At 44.7% G+C, this 14857-nt stretch overlaps 1 protein-coding gene across 1 annotated transcript in view; it reads left to right on the top strand.

Moving 5' to 3' along the window:
- Positions 1-3085: 3085 nt before the first annotated feature.
- The window catches only part of LOC106749608 (growth factor receptor-bound protein 7-like), a gene marked incomplete at its 5' end in the record, with an annotated part of 141019 nt that continues 129247 nt past the window's right edge, over positions 3086-14857 (top strand). Inside the window, one exon of the mRNA XM_014629258.1 lies at positions 3086-3541. Coding sequence (XP_014484744.1) covers positions 3086-3541 — 456 coding nt within the window. The remainder of the gene's footprint in view (positions 3542-14857) is intronic.

The following is a 14857-nucleotide window of genomic DNA, read 5'->3' as shown; positions in this document are numbered from 1 at the left end:
AGAACTACTCTTACGATCTCAATGAAAAACGAAGAAGACAATAGAAAAGACTTTAGAAATATTATAGGAAAATGTTAAGATCGTTGACTATCTAGTTTTTCAGAGATCGATATGTAAAATACATAATTTCCGATAACGGTTGAAATATATGACAGTTACCTGTAAGACGCACACACGCACCCGCACACATGTCTCTTTGTATCTTAGATTTAGGTATCTTTTTAAAGATAAAATAGTTAAGTAATTTTAAAGATTCGCAATCAATACGTAGAAATGCGAAAAGTACAGAAAAAATACGGGAAAACGTCTCGATCATTTCATAGCATACATTTGCGTGTGTCTATCGGAGTACGTATGATATATTCACCCGAATATATATTCAATATACACAGGTACAGTTCCAGCCAAAAGTTTTATACGTCAAAGCGCAAAAAAACAATGATCTCTTTACGACTTGAAACATTATCAAAGTTTGATTGATATTTTCTCGCTACAATGTCAAAGGTGTATATCATAAATCATCATGTTTATAAATATTTACCACAGATTTGTCGAACTTCATCGTGCTATATTAAGCATTACCTCTCTGAAACAGTATTGTCACGGACTAACTACCTGAAGCAAAATCACTACTCCGTCGTGTTTCGATCGCGAGTCGCGCGAGATCACACCGGCCGCGCGCGCGCGTATCTCTGGAGCGGAGAATTAATTTTCGGCGTAGCTTTCGCGTTGTGTTTGCTGGGCGCGTTTCAATTTACGGCTAGACAGCGTCGCACCGGAAGAACATTGTCGCCCCTCGATGCCGAAAGTTCGCCAGCTCGCAGACGCGATCTTTATCGCGCGAAACTTTGTTTTCCTCTTTCGGCTTTGTCTTCTTTCCTCGAGCGTTCGCTCGCTGCGGGAGGCCTTCTAATTCACCGTAGAGTCATCGTCTCTCGGGTGTGGTGGCGCATTTCTGGTGACCTCCGACCCTCGCGAGTCCTCTTCCTCTCTCTTTCTCTCTCGTTCCCTCCGGGGACCGTGTCCATTGTCCGCCGCTGAAACTGTCGCGCGACGTAAAAGATTACCGTCGTCGTAACGGAAGAGCTTAGCTCGTAACGAGATAGCGAGAAACCTCCGTCGCTTTTTATAATTTCCTCGATATTAATCTCCCTCCCGCCTCATCGTGAGCAATAGACATTTTATTCGACACGCCGCTCTCGGTCGGGCCGACGCAAAACGTGAGGTGCGTTCTCACTTCCGAGTCGGCGATAAGGAGAGAGAAATTCAGAACTACCCGATATCGATCGCGCTCGGTTATCGGTCAGCGTGCATCACGCGATATGCGCCGAAACACACACACACATAGGATAAGAAAGAGGCATCGCGGTTATCGCGATAATATCGCCAACGACGAGGAGGATGAACGGAGCTACGTGACAGGCCGAGAGTTTGCTCTCCGCGAGATCTCCCATTGGCCGAACACGGTAAGTAAATTGCAATTGGTCGCAGTACGGTTCGACGGATTATTGTCATGCAGCTCGCGCGGACGATAAGGAAGCGAGATTCCTCGCCACGATGCCAAAGCGGCGACGATGTTGCGACGTGGTGTGTAACGAAAGCACGGAAAATCCGAAGGCTTTTCGTTTCAGCGACGATGCCTCGCCTCGTTGAAATGTTGAATGAACGTATCGTCGTAAAATTCGCGCGCGCATATGAATTATAAGCAACGGCGATGCGGAAGTCCGCTCGAAAAACTTGGCCTCTCGTGATTTTCCACTCCGCCGACAATCTCGACGATCACGACAAAGAGTAATTAATCCGCTCTTTGTCCCTCGGTCGCGCCGGTCGAAGTTACTATCGCAAGCGTTTTCCGTCACTGCGGTAAAAATAAATTCTGACTAATGATCGTCCTGCTCGGCCGCGCGCACCGTCGCTGCGCGTCGATCAATTCCGTCGATCACGGCGGCGTGATGGAACCGCCGGAAAGAAGAGAAACGATCTCCGGCTAGAGACGGCGACATGAAAAGTCGCCGCTTCCTGCTTCGTTTCCGCGACGCCGGCGCATAATTTTCACGCGTTACGCGTCCTCCTCCTCCTCTTTGTTCTTTTGTGACACCGAACGCCGCCGGCGGCGTACCGTGGCCGATATGCGGCGCGATTAGGAAAACACATACTCGCGCTGCAGTCGGTGCAACGCGCGCACCGATCGCACACGTATGGAAGCCTCGTCCACGTCATCGAGCGGCGGTAGCTGCAGCCGCCACTGCTTTCGAGGCGCGCTGCCGAAGATATTACATCCGCGAGAAAGCGGCTGCTGCAGGACGCTTCCGGTCGGAGTAAGAGGATAGCGCGCTCCGGAGAGGACACTGCGAGTGCGCGCGAATGATCGGGCCGAGGAGGAGTCGAAGAGAGAGAAATGTATAGTCGGTCGTGAGGGAGGAAAGGACGATGGTGGAAGGCAAGGGCGCCGGACGGCCAGCGAGCAGGCAGGCAGCGGGAGAGAGAGACGTAGCGCACAGCCAGCTGACTCGGGAAAGTTCGTGGACGACCGTCATCGAACCGGAGGAATGGAGGATAGCAGCACCGGCGCACGACCGATGCAGTCGGCTGCCACCGGGGAGCCAGCTGACTGGCCGGCTCTCGGGCGTTTCCGCCGCCGCTCGTGCGCCGTCGGATCTTTGTCCGCCGCTGTGCACGAGGGTACCGGCGAACGACCAGCCGCTGTCAGTTGGCGCTGTGACACCGGAGGGAGGTAACGGTGCCGTTCCGAGGAAGGATCCGAGCACCGCCGCGAGAGAGAGAGAGAGAGGCGGAGAGACGGAAAGAGAGAGAGAAAGAGAGGCGAGGATCAAGGTGTACAGGCGAGAGAAATTAACGATCGACGGGAAGAAACGTCACAGCTCGAGGGACACACACCGTGTACCGTCGATCGTGTACGTCCGCACGAGAGAAGAACACACATCCGAAGCTTCTCCGACGTCGAGCGGAGGAAGCCACGCACGGCAACGACGACCCTCTTTCTCTCTCTGTCGCTCGTTGCGACGAATAACCTTTCCGCGGAATCGAGGAACTACGCCAGTGCCGTCTCTCGATATTAGGTTAGGTCGAGAGAGGCTCAGGTATCTATCGAGGCGGAGCTCGACGCCCATCGCTGCCGGTACCGACAAACGCGCCGGACGAAATTGCGGATCACGGAGGCAGCGAACGCCACGAAGAGAGAGAACCAGGCCGGACACACGGGTGGATAGACAGGGAAAAAGAGAGAGAGTGCATAATTGAAGAATTAATAAGAAGTAATGAAGACTGTGATATAACGCCGTCGCGAGAAGAAGAGAGAAGGGGCGCGTCGTGCTCGCGTAGAGTATATTGTGTCGTATATGTGTGCCGATACGTTCGCTCGTCCGGATCGACGCAACGTCCCGAAGGGCCGTGGAAGACAGCGAGGTGGCGTTTGGCGAGGAGGTTACGGCGATTTCCAGCGGAGACGAAGCGGAAGACGGTCCGCGAGGAGGCGACTCACGCCGGTCGACGAAGCAGGGGATTGCGAGGACTCCGTTTGGTAAGTTGCGAGCGAGCCAGGCGATGGTGCCTTTCCCTTCGTGAACTGTATTCGTTCGTTCCTTCTTTCCTTCGGTCGCTCGTTCGTTTTTTCCTTCGTTCCTTCATTATCCCGGTTATTTGTTATTTCTTTCGTTCATTCCCCTGTCCGTCTTGCTCCGCCATTCATTCGTTCGTTCGTTCCTCCTTTTGTCCGTTCATTCGCTCATTTATTTATTCATTCGTTCCTTCGGTCGCTCACGCGTTCTTTCGTTTGTTTGCTTTCTCGTTCGCTCTTTCAGTTTTTTTCGCTCGTACGTTCGTTGGTTCGCTCGCCATGTCACTTCGCACTTTGGCGAAGCGAGAATCGTACCGCTCGGCTCGCGTCTCGCTTCGTATATGCTGACCGGAGCGTTGAAAACGATCGATGGCACGGCGGGCGTGCTTCGCGAAAATGATGTTGCACCTGACCGGCAGAATACCCTCTCCCTCGGTTTCTTCGCATGTTGTTCAACCGCGCCAGCCTGTTGTCGACCGTTTCCTCTTTCCTCTCTATCCGCGAGAACGAGTGTCGGAGCGATCGCGCGATCCCGAGGAGGTTGTCCCTCGGCGAGGAAGTCGCGTCGCGCCCCAACACACCTGGTCGTTACTCGGCTGACCGCGACACGAGTGTCGGAAAATTGCGGCACGATATTCGTGCGATTGCGAGACGATTGAAACTGCGGGATAACGCGACACAGCGTTCTCTCAGGAAGCACGTCTCCTCGCGAGACACACAAAGAAAACTATATATATGTATATATTTTGTTTCCTTCTTTTTTTGTTTTTTCTTTTATTAAAAGTTGAAGCAACTTTTAATTGCACGCGTTAAAAATCGCCGTTATAAGTACAGGACCGGAGGGAGAGAAGTTAAGAGTGCGCCGTGGAGTTGTGATGAAGTTCGCTTGCGTATTACAGAAAAAAGAAAAAGCGTGAAAACTGCTCCCGCGTCTCCCGTCCTCGCGTTTCCAGCTGACGATTCGCATCGCTCGCGATCGAAATTGGTTCGCGAGATTGGTGGCGGCGGCGGTGGCGGTCGCTGCCGCTGCTTTCGTGTGAACGGATTATTGAGCAATCGCGCGAGTCGGTACCGTTCTTTTTCGCCGATAATGCCTCGTGCGAGCCGTCATTAGCCACGCAGCAGGCTGTGCATGCTGTATTGCTTGCTCGTCGTCCGTCCGCTCGAACGTTTCATAGCGCGTGATTATACGCGCGCCGATTACTCGTACGCTGAATTATCACGAGCGAGCGGCTCATTTTTTCCACCTATCACGATTTCCACCTTTAGTGTGCCGGTATGTCTCGGTGCTGAAATGTCACAGTCTGAAACAGGGTTCGATCTATAATGTGTAAATCATCTGCGAGATGCGATGTAAGAGAGAGTCGAAATTTTAACACTTTTTTAAGGTAGTTAGTTCGACAACTGTTGGAAAAGTAATTGTTAATACAACACAAAAAAAACTGGACAAATCTGTGCTAAATGTTTACCAATATGATTTATGATGTGTATCTTTGATATTATAGCAAAAGAATGTCAATCAAATTCGTATAATGTCATCAAAAACTTATAAAAAAATAATGGTTTTTTTTTGCGTTTGACGTGTAATATTTTTGCCTGGGACTGCCCGTGTTAGGCATATGTTCCTAAATATATCATACACGGGGGAAAATGCTTCAAAATGCTTCAAAAATGGTTCAAAATATTGAATCGATAGAATTTCTAATAGTATTGGATTAAATCTTATTCACTGGCAAATATCATTAAAACTATTACGTAATGTATTATGTTATGTGTTGCTTCAATAATTAAAGTATTAGTTCTAATGATATTATTATTAAATCAAGAATATTTATTTCAATTAGGTGTGCTGTTGGAAATTCTATTGATGCAACATTTTTTTTTCGTGTGCGTTTCCCCGATAGATGCACACGAATGCGCGTTATTACGGAAATGATTGTGATGTCGGAATTTTCCGTATTTTTTATATTTTTTTTGCATTTTCACGTATTGCTCACAGATCTTTAAGATTATTTAACGATTCTATCTTTAAAATGATATATAACTAAGAAGCACTAAGGAAAATATGTTTGCGATCTCATAAAATTTCTACAAGTTAGCTACCATATACTTCAACTGTTATCAAAAATTGTGTACTTTATATATTAATTTTTGGAAAACTACATGATTATTTTTAATAAAATGTCTACAATTATCTTTTACCGCCTTCTCGTTTTTCACTAAAACCGTAAGAATAGTTCGTTCTCTAGAATTAATAACGTGACATCAAAGACCATTTTCGTACTTAGGATATGTGTAAATAGTGTAGTAACTTAAATTATCTCAGCTTCGGTGTGGCTGTTCTTTTCCTAATTTTGCATACGTGTAGATTATGTTTCGATTAGTATATTGTTAAAACTTGAAAAGATCCCTAAGGAAATAAATTTACAGACCAACTATCTTAAGGATAATTCGCGCTTACTTAGATGGCTTACAGGCCAGTAAAAATCTACTTTGACGACCGCTGTTAACTTCTCTCTCGAATTTTCAAATCTACAAATTTAATTTTAATGCTACAGTAAAAATCAATCTATTTTGACGCTAAATCAGCGAAAATAGAAATGTAAGACATCTTCATGGTCAAAGGAAAAGTAAATTATATCATCGGATCCGAACCTATTTAGCTACTTTGGTTTCTACTGTGTTGTAGAATTAAAGATTTAGTACAGAGCCAAAATGTCGACTCGGGAGATTAACTGGCACAGCTGCGTTTATTGGCGTTGAACGCGCGTCGACGAAGTGTCGTCATCGTTAGCGGCACGTTTTCCGCGGCGATTCTCAATGAAACTTTTCGCGCTTTCGACTCCGATATATTCGGACGCGAATCACGACCCACGCACGGTCGGGCAGAGCTACGACGTCATTAATCATTCTGCGAAAATGCAATTCGATGGTGCGTCGCTCGCGATAAATGTATTCGCAAGTGAGAAAGGGATGGATAAGACGTATTTTTTTCAACGCTCTGAGATAACTCCACTCAAGCGTATAAAAATATAAAATATAATCGTGCGATCATGTAATTATCACGCATAATCAACTAACAAAGTATAATCGGCGAAAGTATCATTGGTAATTCTCCAAAGTAAAGTAAAATATAATTTAGTTCTGAAAATGTGCAAATTATATTCAAGCCCCGCAATTCAATCGGCACGCTTCCACAACGGATACAATTTTAAAGGATGAAAGAAAGAAAGAAAGAGAGAGAGAGATTTATATCGAGCTCGAAATCGTAAATGTCGTGCCGACGTGACGGATGATTGGACGACGCGCTTCTCATCCTAAATTTTAACAGTCCCCAAGACGCGCGACGCCTTATTTAACCCATTTAAAGGGAATTAATCCATCTCGGGTAGCCGACTGCGCGCGGCTTCGCCAATCGACGATGCCGAGCGGATCGTCGAGCGATAGACGCGACGATTGGAATGAAAGATTCCCGGATCGGTTTTATTTGCACATCACGAAACATAAATAACGCCACACCATGACGTCGCGACCTGTCTCGCCTCTTGCACGCTGGCGGTCGCGCGGACGATTCACGAGCGTGTGTGCGTCACGCATAATTTCTGGGCGAGGCGCAAATTGGATTGCGCAACGGTGAGTTAACGCGACCGACTGAAGTTCGCCGCTTCGGTCGCGCGCGCGCGAGAACCGCTACCTACCTACTCAGGCCGCGGCGCAGCTCTGCCGCAGCACCCTCAGATTAAAAGATTTAAGGGACCGTTCTATTACACGCACGCGAGGAGGCGCGGTCGCGAGGCACACATTCGCACCGACCGACCAGTTCCTCCGGGAAGGGCAGCTCGATGAGAGACGTTCGATAGCGGAGCCGGACGCACGTGCGTCCGCGAGCTTCCTCCTCACGTTTCGCGATCACGCGAGCGATCGCTCGTACATTTCGGTGCACGAAGTGGGCGACATTCTTCGTTGTCGTTCCTTCTCGTAGTAATATCGCGAACCTATGTTTAACCGTTGCTCGGCTGCCACGTTCGGGTCTACTGAACCCACACCTGTTCTCCGGAATCTTTTTATATAATCGAATACAGAGGCGGAATTCACGATCGTGCGACGCGATCAAGTCGCAGGAGTAGCAGCGTCCCTTCGAGTTCCACCCAGAGCACTCCGTCGCGAATTCGGCGACGTCTCCCCCGGAACCGATTTTATGAAACGATAACTAAAATAAATTGAGAAACGCGCGGAGAAACAATTATCGAGTGGCATCGACTTTAGCGCTTGACGCGGGGATCGCGGTGAGAAATTTCTTGAAACACGCGCTCCTTGCGTTTCCAGCGGTTTTGCTGGAACGTTCGATAGGAACATGTGGGAAGGGACTTGGGAAGAGAGTCAGCAGCAGCTCTCTTTCTCTCCTTTTTTCTTCCTCTCTCTTTGTGTGTGTGTGGGCACGCAAAAAGAGAGAAATGAAGAATACTGCGATAATTCGGTGCGAGTGAACCGCTCGAATCGATTCCGATGAAATTCAATTATAATTCAATCGAATTTATTTGCGGATCACCGTGTCCTTGCTGCTATTCTCGATACAATAGCGAGTCTCTTTCGCCATTTTCGCTATTCTCGCCGTTGCCCTCGGAACTTTTCCCATTTCCCATTTACGACGTATAACTATATATATAATTCTTTGCTCGCGTTCTCTAATATCTTTCGTCGAAAACTCTCGCAACGATTTTACGGCGCTTCACATGGCTACGTGAAATCATGACCGAGTCTGTATATGTATGTACGTGCACGCACGCATGTCTATGTGTGTTTTGAACTTTCATGGAGCTCACGTTACGTTCATCTCCCAGCACCGAAAAAATGGGACGAAAAAGAATAAAACACTACACGAGAGTCGGCCCTCGAAATTGCGTCGCAGCGGACTGGCGCGCGCGCGAGTATGCGACGCGTGTGTGATTTAATAATTAGAGATTAAAGGACCCGCAAATGTTTGTCTGGCGGTTTTTTTCCACACTGACGCAAGGTCTAGGCAAATATTGCGGAAGTCCGACGCTTCGTGTGCACAACGAGCCGGGCTCTCCTTCTCCTCCCCCCTCCCCACCTCTCTCTCGCACTCTATCTATCTATCTATCTATCTCTCTATTTCTATCTGTCTCTTTCCCGCTTTCTCTCGCTTGCGAGAGCGCGTGCAATTTTGACCGGACGCGTGTATTTTCGCTCGCAGTAACAGCAGCAAAGCTCGCACGGGGAAACCTGGGAATTGTGCGGTCGTCGCCGGCGTTTGGACAGGGACTTGCACGTTGTGCACGGAGGCCTTTATTGGCACGTTGACCGCGGAGGTTAATTGATAGGCGTCCAGCCAACCGGATTTGAAGTTTGCTACGTCGGTCCGGCGCTTTTAATTGGAACGCGCGATATACCGGAGAAATTTCAATGTCCACCGATGGTTGCATCGCGAATTCTCCTCCCGAGCGACGTACGTACACGTATTTCCTCGCGTCGATCGATGGTCCGGTTAGCGCCCACGGAGGGAGGAGGGGGCGTATATCGTCGCTCGGTTGCGCGGGGAGACGATACTTCCCATGCCGAAATTTCTATTTATTTCGTTCGGAACCCACCGGCTGCGCCTTGAATTCTGAACGGTGGTCTCCTTGGGTTGCCAATGATGTTTCTTATCGAGAAATTGCACCGTACCCGCGAGAAAGAGAGAGAGAGAGATAGGGAATAGATCGCGATCAGAGGATCTCGATTACGTAGATTCGACGAGAGTCTATGTCCGGGGTAATGCGATGGTCTTTGTCTCTTTTTCTGTTCTTTTCTCTCATAGTTCGCACTCCGAATTTAATTCACGGAGGAGCGCTCCGAAATTTTGTGCGTATTGAATCTTTAATTCTATAACACAACGTACAGAAAAAAAGGGCTGCAATCAAGTAAACGTAATTTTCCCTTTTTCAGCTTCTTAAACCAAATAATATTTTTCTCAATTTAAGTGTATTTTAATTTTTAGCTTGTAATAAGTATTTACTTGCACATGCAAAGTAATATTATAAATGAGTTACTGAATGTTAGTATAAAATGGTTCTATAAAATGGTAAGTTTTAGAGAGCATTTACTAAAATTATGTAATACTCTTTCCATTGAAGAAACCTAGTGGTTTTGAGTTTAAATTTTTGCGTCCAATTAGAGATGTTTTTTAAAAATAAATTCTGATATTCTCAATATTATGAATTCAATATTTGTCGCAATTGTTTTAACATACAGGTAAATCTCCATTTACGAAGGAAACATCAAGTTGTACATCAATTATATTTCTTTCTTTCTAGTAAAAATATTGGCTAAGAAGTATTGGAGTAATCATTTTACTTGGATTAACTAAATATTACTTGAACGATAGCACTTTTTTCTTTCAATGTAGGAAACTAAGATAGCAAATAAGTCCACATATATACAATTTCAATTCAAATTAATATAATTTACCCTAATTTTGATCTCTATGTGACATCTTAAATTCCCGTTTTCGCTATTTTAGCGTCAAAATAAATCATTTTACAGTAGTACTATTATAATTAAATCTGTAAATTTGGAGGTTTAAGAGAAAAGTTAACAACGGTAGTATCGTCAAAGTAGGTTTTTACTGGTCAATAGGCCGTCTAAGTGAGTATAAAATGATTCTCAAGAGCTTCAAAGTAGTATCAAAATTTCGGATCGAGTATGAGAGAGAGAGAGAGAGAGAGATTTGATTACCATAAATTTCTTACGGTGAAAAGTCAGCTGATGAGAGTATCGATCGGTCGTTTAAGGCGCGTGCTTCAACGGTCCGTCGTGTAGTCATCCTCGGATCGTCGTTCGCGACTTATTAGCAGTCATTGCTGGTTCGCTTCAACTTAATGCATCGTTTATTGCGTTAGCTCTTCGATGCTTCGTCGTCGTTATGATCGCTCGGTCGTCGCTCGGCGTGGGCGAAATTCGATGGCTCTCGAAGCCATCGAATTATCAGGACGACCCTTTCTACCGGCTAATGTCTGCGTAAGGAACTACCGTGCCTAACGATGCGTTACGACGATTGTCGAGAAACGAGCGCGAACGCCCACGAAGTTAACACTCTCACAGACGATAAATCCACCAGCCAATGGCTGTCGCGATATCCTAAGCCGTTAATATACCAGCTATTAGCTGCCTCACTCTCTCCGAGTTAACATTTAAAGTTTTTATTTATAGAAAAATCCGCGTCAGAGTAATCGAAATATAAATATAGTTCTTCTCTTCTATAAATTCCATGAAGTGCGAAAAATCTATTTTATTATACAGTTCTGATTTGAAATATTGGCTTTATTTTAATCGTAATTATACAACACAGTTTAGGGAGGTAAGATAACAAAATAGCTTCTAGGATACAGTTTATTCATATTTTAACCTGCCAAAATCTTAAATTTTTGTTTTCGCTGCTTTTAGCGTCAAAATAGATTATTTTACGATAACATTATAGTGAAATCTGTAGAATTAAAGATTTAAGAGAGAAGTTAACAATTGTCAGCACCATGAAAATAAATGTTGACTATTTTTCTATACTACGAGTATAAGCTATTTGGGCTCTAATTATCCTCAAGTGTGTCAAAATTTTGACTCGATTTCTCCGTCTTTATATTTATCGATATTATAATGCGCGTTCATTAAAATTTTTAATTGGCGTTTCGACGCGAAAGATACACCTCGTTGTCTCGATCGGGGAAAAAAGCGGTCCAACCAGACGAATAATTTCATATCGATGCGTTTCGAGTAGAACGGTCGAGTTTACGATCTTAGAGTGGCGCGATCGCGCACGGACCGAGGATTTATCGTGCGGCGGCGCGCAACGAGAAAGAAGCCGGGGGCATTATCAGGGCGTTGCGCCCGCCTTTTTGTAACGCGTTATCGAGGGTCCGCTCTTATCGCGCAAAAGGTTTTCCAGATAACGGGCCGTCGAACATGCATAACGCGAGTCCCGCTCGTTCCAGCTCGGCGAAATTTTCGTGCCGCGTGCCGTGCTCGCGACGTATTCCCGATAATTTCCAATCTTGCCGCCGACAATAAGCCCCCCGGATACTTTCGCGAAACACGATTTCGCTTCCCCTCCCGGAATGGAAACTTCAGCTCGATCGACGTGTCGCGAAATCTCGCTCACTCCGAGATATCCGAGACTCGCGCGCGCGTTCAATTCGCATCACTTAACTTATTTACGAGACGCCCGCATCGGGCGAGTCGAAAAACGCAGACGCTGATATTAGGATTTCAGCGGTGCGAGACTGAAAAAGGAAAAGCACATTGTGGAAATTTTGCAATTAAGATAGAGAGAGGGAGAGGGACTTGCTACTCTCGTTCTACAATTTTTCCTTTTCTCCTCCTTTTTTCATTTAAATCAGCTTATGAAATTATAATAAACCGGTCCGAGGGAGGCCCCGGTAGTCTCGAAACTCGTTCGTTTTCTCAACTCGACACGGAAGTCGCCGCAGGAACGGGCCCGCCGAGGTTCCTCGCGAATTTTTACTTAACGTCATCGAGTGATCGAATGTCGCGCGACGATTGTACGCGCGCGCGCTCATACATAGACTGAAAGAGGCACGGACGGACCGAATGAAAGTCGGCCATGGACGCTCGCGTAAGGTCGTTACGTCGCGTAATCGCGATCCTTCGAAAATTGCTTCGTCTCTTTAGGCGTTCGCTTAAAGAGACAAAGCATTCCAGAGATTCATCCGACGAGCTACTCCACTTTCAACGTGTTCGGTATTCGTTCGCCGCTCTTGGAAAAGGGTAGATCGTCTTTCTGCAAGTTCGTGGAAATGTATAGTTTCGCGAGTCTCGACGACGGCGACGACAAACACACGAGGACAATTCGTTCCGAGTCGAAATTTCGGCCTTGTGTTGAATCTTTAATTCTACATGTAAGTAGGAGCTAATATGGAGGAATAGGTTCACACACAGTTTCAGTTCTAATATAATTTACTTCCACTTTTTGCTTCCGATGATGAAATTTTCGTTTCTGCTGTTTTAGTTCGAAATAGTTTGTTCAAGATAGCGTTGAAATTAAATTTGCAGAATTAAAGGTTCAAGAGAGAAGTTAATGAGTGCACTAGAGAAAAAAATATATACACTGAAAGAAAAAAGTATTACATTCGTGTAATATTTACTTAAACCAAGTAATATAATTACTCAAGTAGTATAATATTTTCAAATACTCATTAATATATAATATAAATATTTACTAAAATGTTGTAGGTTTTTTTTCCAGTGTAAAAATAAAAAAATATTCGATGAGTACAATATGTAAGATATTTGCTTAAATCTCTATATATATTTTTTTATTTAAATCGGTAGTATGTAGATTAATTTCAAGAAAAGTTATATACTTAAGAAAATATATATTTTTTCGTTTGAAAAGAATTTTCTGTTCGTGTAAAAATATGTATCTCGATGAGTAAATATATTCTTATTGTCGCAAATAAGTAACTTTCAATTCTTAGATTTTTTCTCTTACAGTGTGTGTCAGTATCGTAGGTTTTTATTGGTTCATAAATCATCTGAGTAAGCACGAACTATCCTTAAGAGCGCACGGAAAAAATTAATGTTAATTCAAGACTCATATTTTCATATATAAGCAAAAATATATAATTTTATATGAAGATAAAATTTGCTTACACGAAGAATAATTCTATATATAGTCTACTATAAATATTATATTCTTGCTATTCAAAAATAATTTTTATGACTTGGGAGAAAAAATATTGCATAGAAAGAACGACATCTTGGAATTGATACAATTCTCACTTTTGATGCCGTTCTTCTTATCCAATATTTTTTCCCCTCAATTCATGAACATTATGCTTGAATAACAAGAATATGATACTTTTAATGGATCAATATAGAATTTCCCCATAAAAGCAGGTTTTATTTTCATATAAGATTATATATTGTTTGTATATGAGAATATGAGTCTTGAATTGAGAACTAAATATGGCAAACGATGAATGTGCCGAATACAAAATTTGTGGGAATCTTGTCAAGTAAGTTTTTTTCCATAATTCTGGTACTTTCATCAGTTACCATGTCCATAGATTTTATTAAAGCACTTGTTTACTGCTGACAGTCTTATATATGGCACGAAAATCTCATTTACTGTCTATTTGTACGATTAAATAAATCTATGAATAAAGTAATCATGGGAGTTAAGAATGAGTGATACTAGCAACATTATAACAAAACATAGCATGGCAGTGGGCCCAATTGAAGCATTTTTTATGTTCTCCGGGTCATTTTGCGGGTATATACATCATCAGGGACGCTTTACATAAAAAATTGTATAAAAATCACACCGAAAATAAACACTGAAATGTGTTAGAATTTTTCTAACACATTCCACATTTTTACCAGATTATAAAGAATGGCATATGTTATCATTAGGCGCGAAAAGCGGAAATCAGAATTCTTTTGCATATTTTCACCGTTTATCACATTCACTTCTCAATTGATGCTTATTTTTATCGTACGTCGAAACAGTATCCAAATTTTGACACGCGGCTATTAGCACGCCGGCGATTCTCGCGTCTTCCTATCTCTTTGCGGCATCGACGATCGAACATGCCGAAATTACGTCAGCCTCTTATTCGCCGAACACGTTCTCCCCAGTGAAGAAACAGGTCGAAAATCTGGGGCGTAAAGTATGAAATAACAATAAAAACCCCGTCCTGTCACTCTCCTCTTCTTCTCAGCGCGCTATCGCCGATTTCCCTGTCATCGCCGGGGCTCTATCGTGTCGTGGGGCGACTCTCTCTATTCACGGCTCATGGATTCTTAAAGTTTTCTCACCGCTTCGACCCGCCGTATTTGCATCACAACGCGAGAATCGTTCGTAATATACGGCGGGCGATGCCGTAAGCACGGAAGCATCGATTATTCTTTCGGCCGCTCTCGCCGTTATCCGCCGTCACGATTGCGACTCCTCTTTCTCCTCATGCTTCCCCTTCACCTTTTCCTCTCCTTCTCTCTTCGTTACCGAAGCAAAAAGGCGTACGCGATGTTCAGCGTGCGGAGCGCACCTTTCAAAAAGTCGAGTGGCTCGCGTAAAATCGACGAGATCAATTCGCGTCTCGCCGCGCCGCGCGCGCGCCTCTTTCAGGAGACGTGCCTCCTCCTTCTCGGTGACAATTTCGGGGGTTTCCCTCCAGTGTGTGCGTGTGTGTGTATCACACTTACGCATTCTGCACGTTGTCACGCCGTCATTTCACTGGAAATTGCGTGTAACATTATACGTGGGGG

Source organism: Dinoponera quadriceps, unplaced genomic scaffold, assembly GCF_001313825.1.
Source record: "Dinoponera quadriceps isolate SergipeBrazil2010 unplaced genomic scaffold, ASM131382v1 scaffold3926, whole genome shotgun sequence".
NCBI classification, from domain to species: Eukaryota; Metazoa; Arthropoda; class Insecta; order Hymenoptera; family Formicidae; genus Dinoponera; species Dinoponera quadriceps.
The sequence above is the reverse complement of the archived record's forward strand: the minus strand, read 5'-3'. Positions and strand labels throughout refer to the sequence as shown.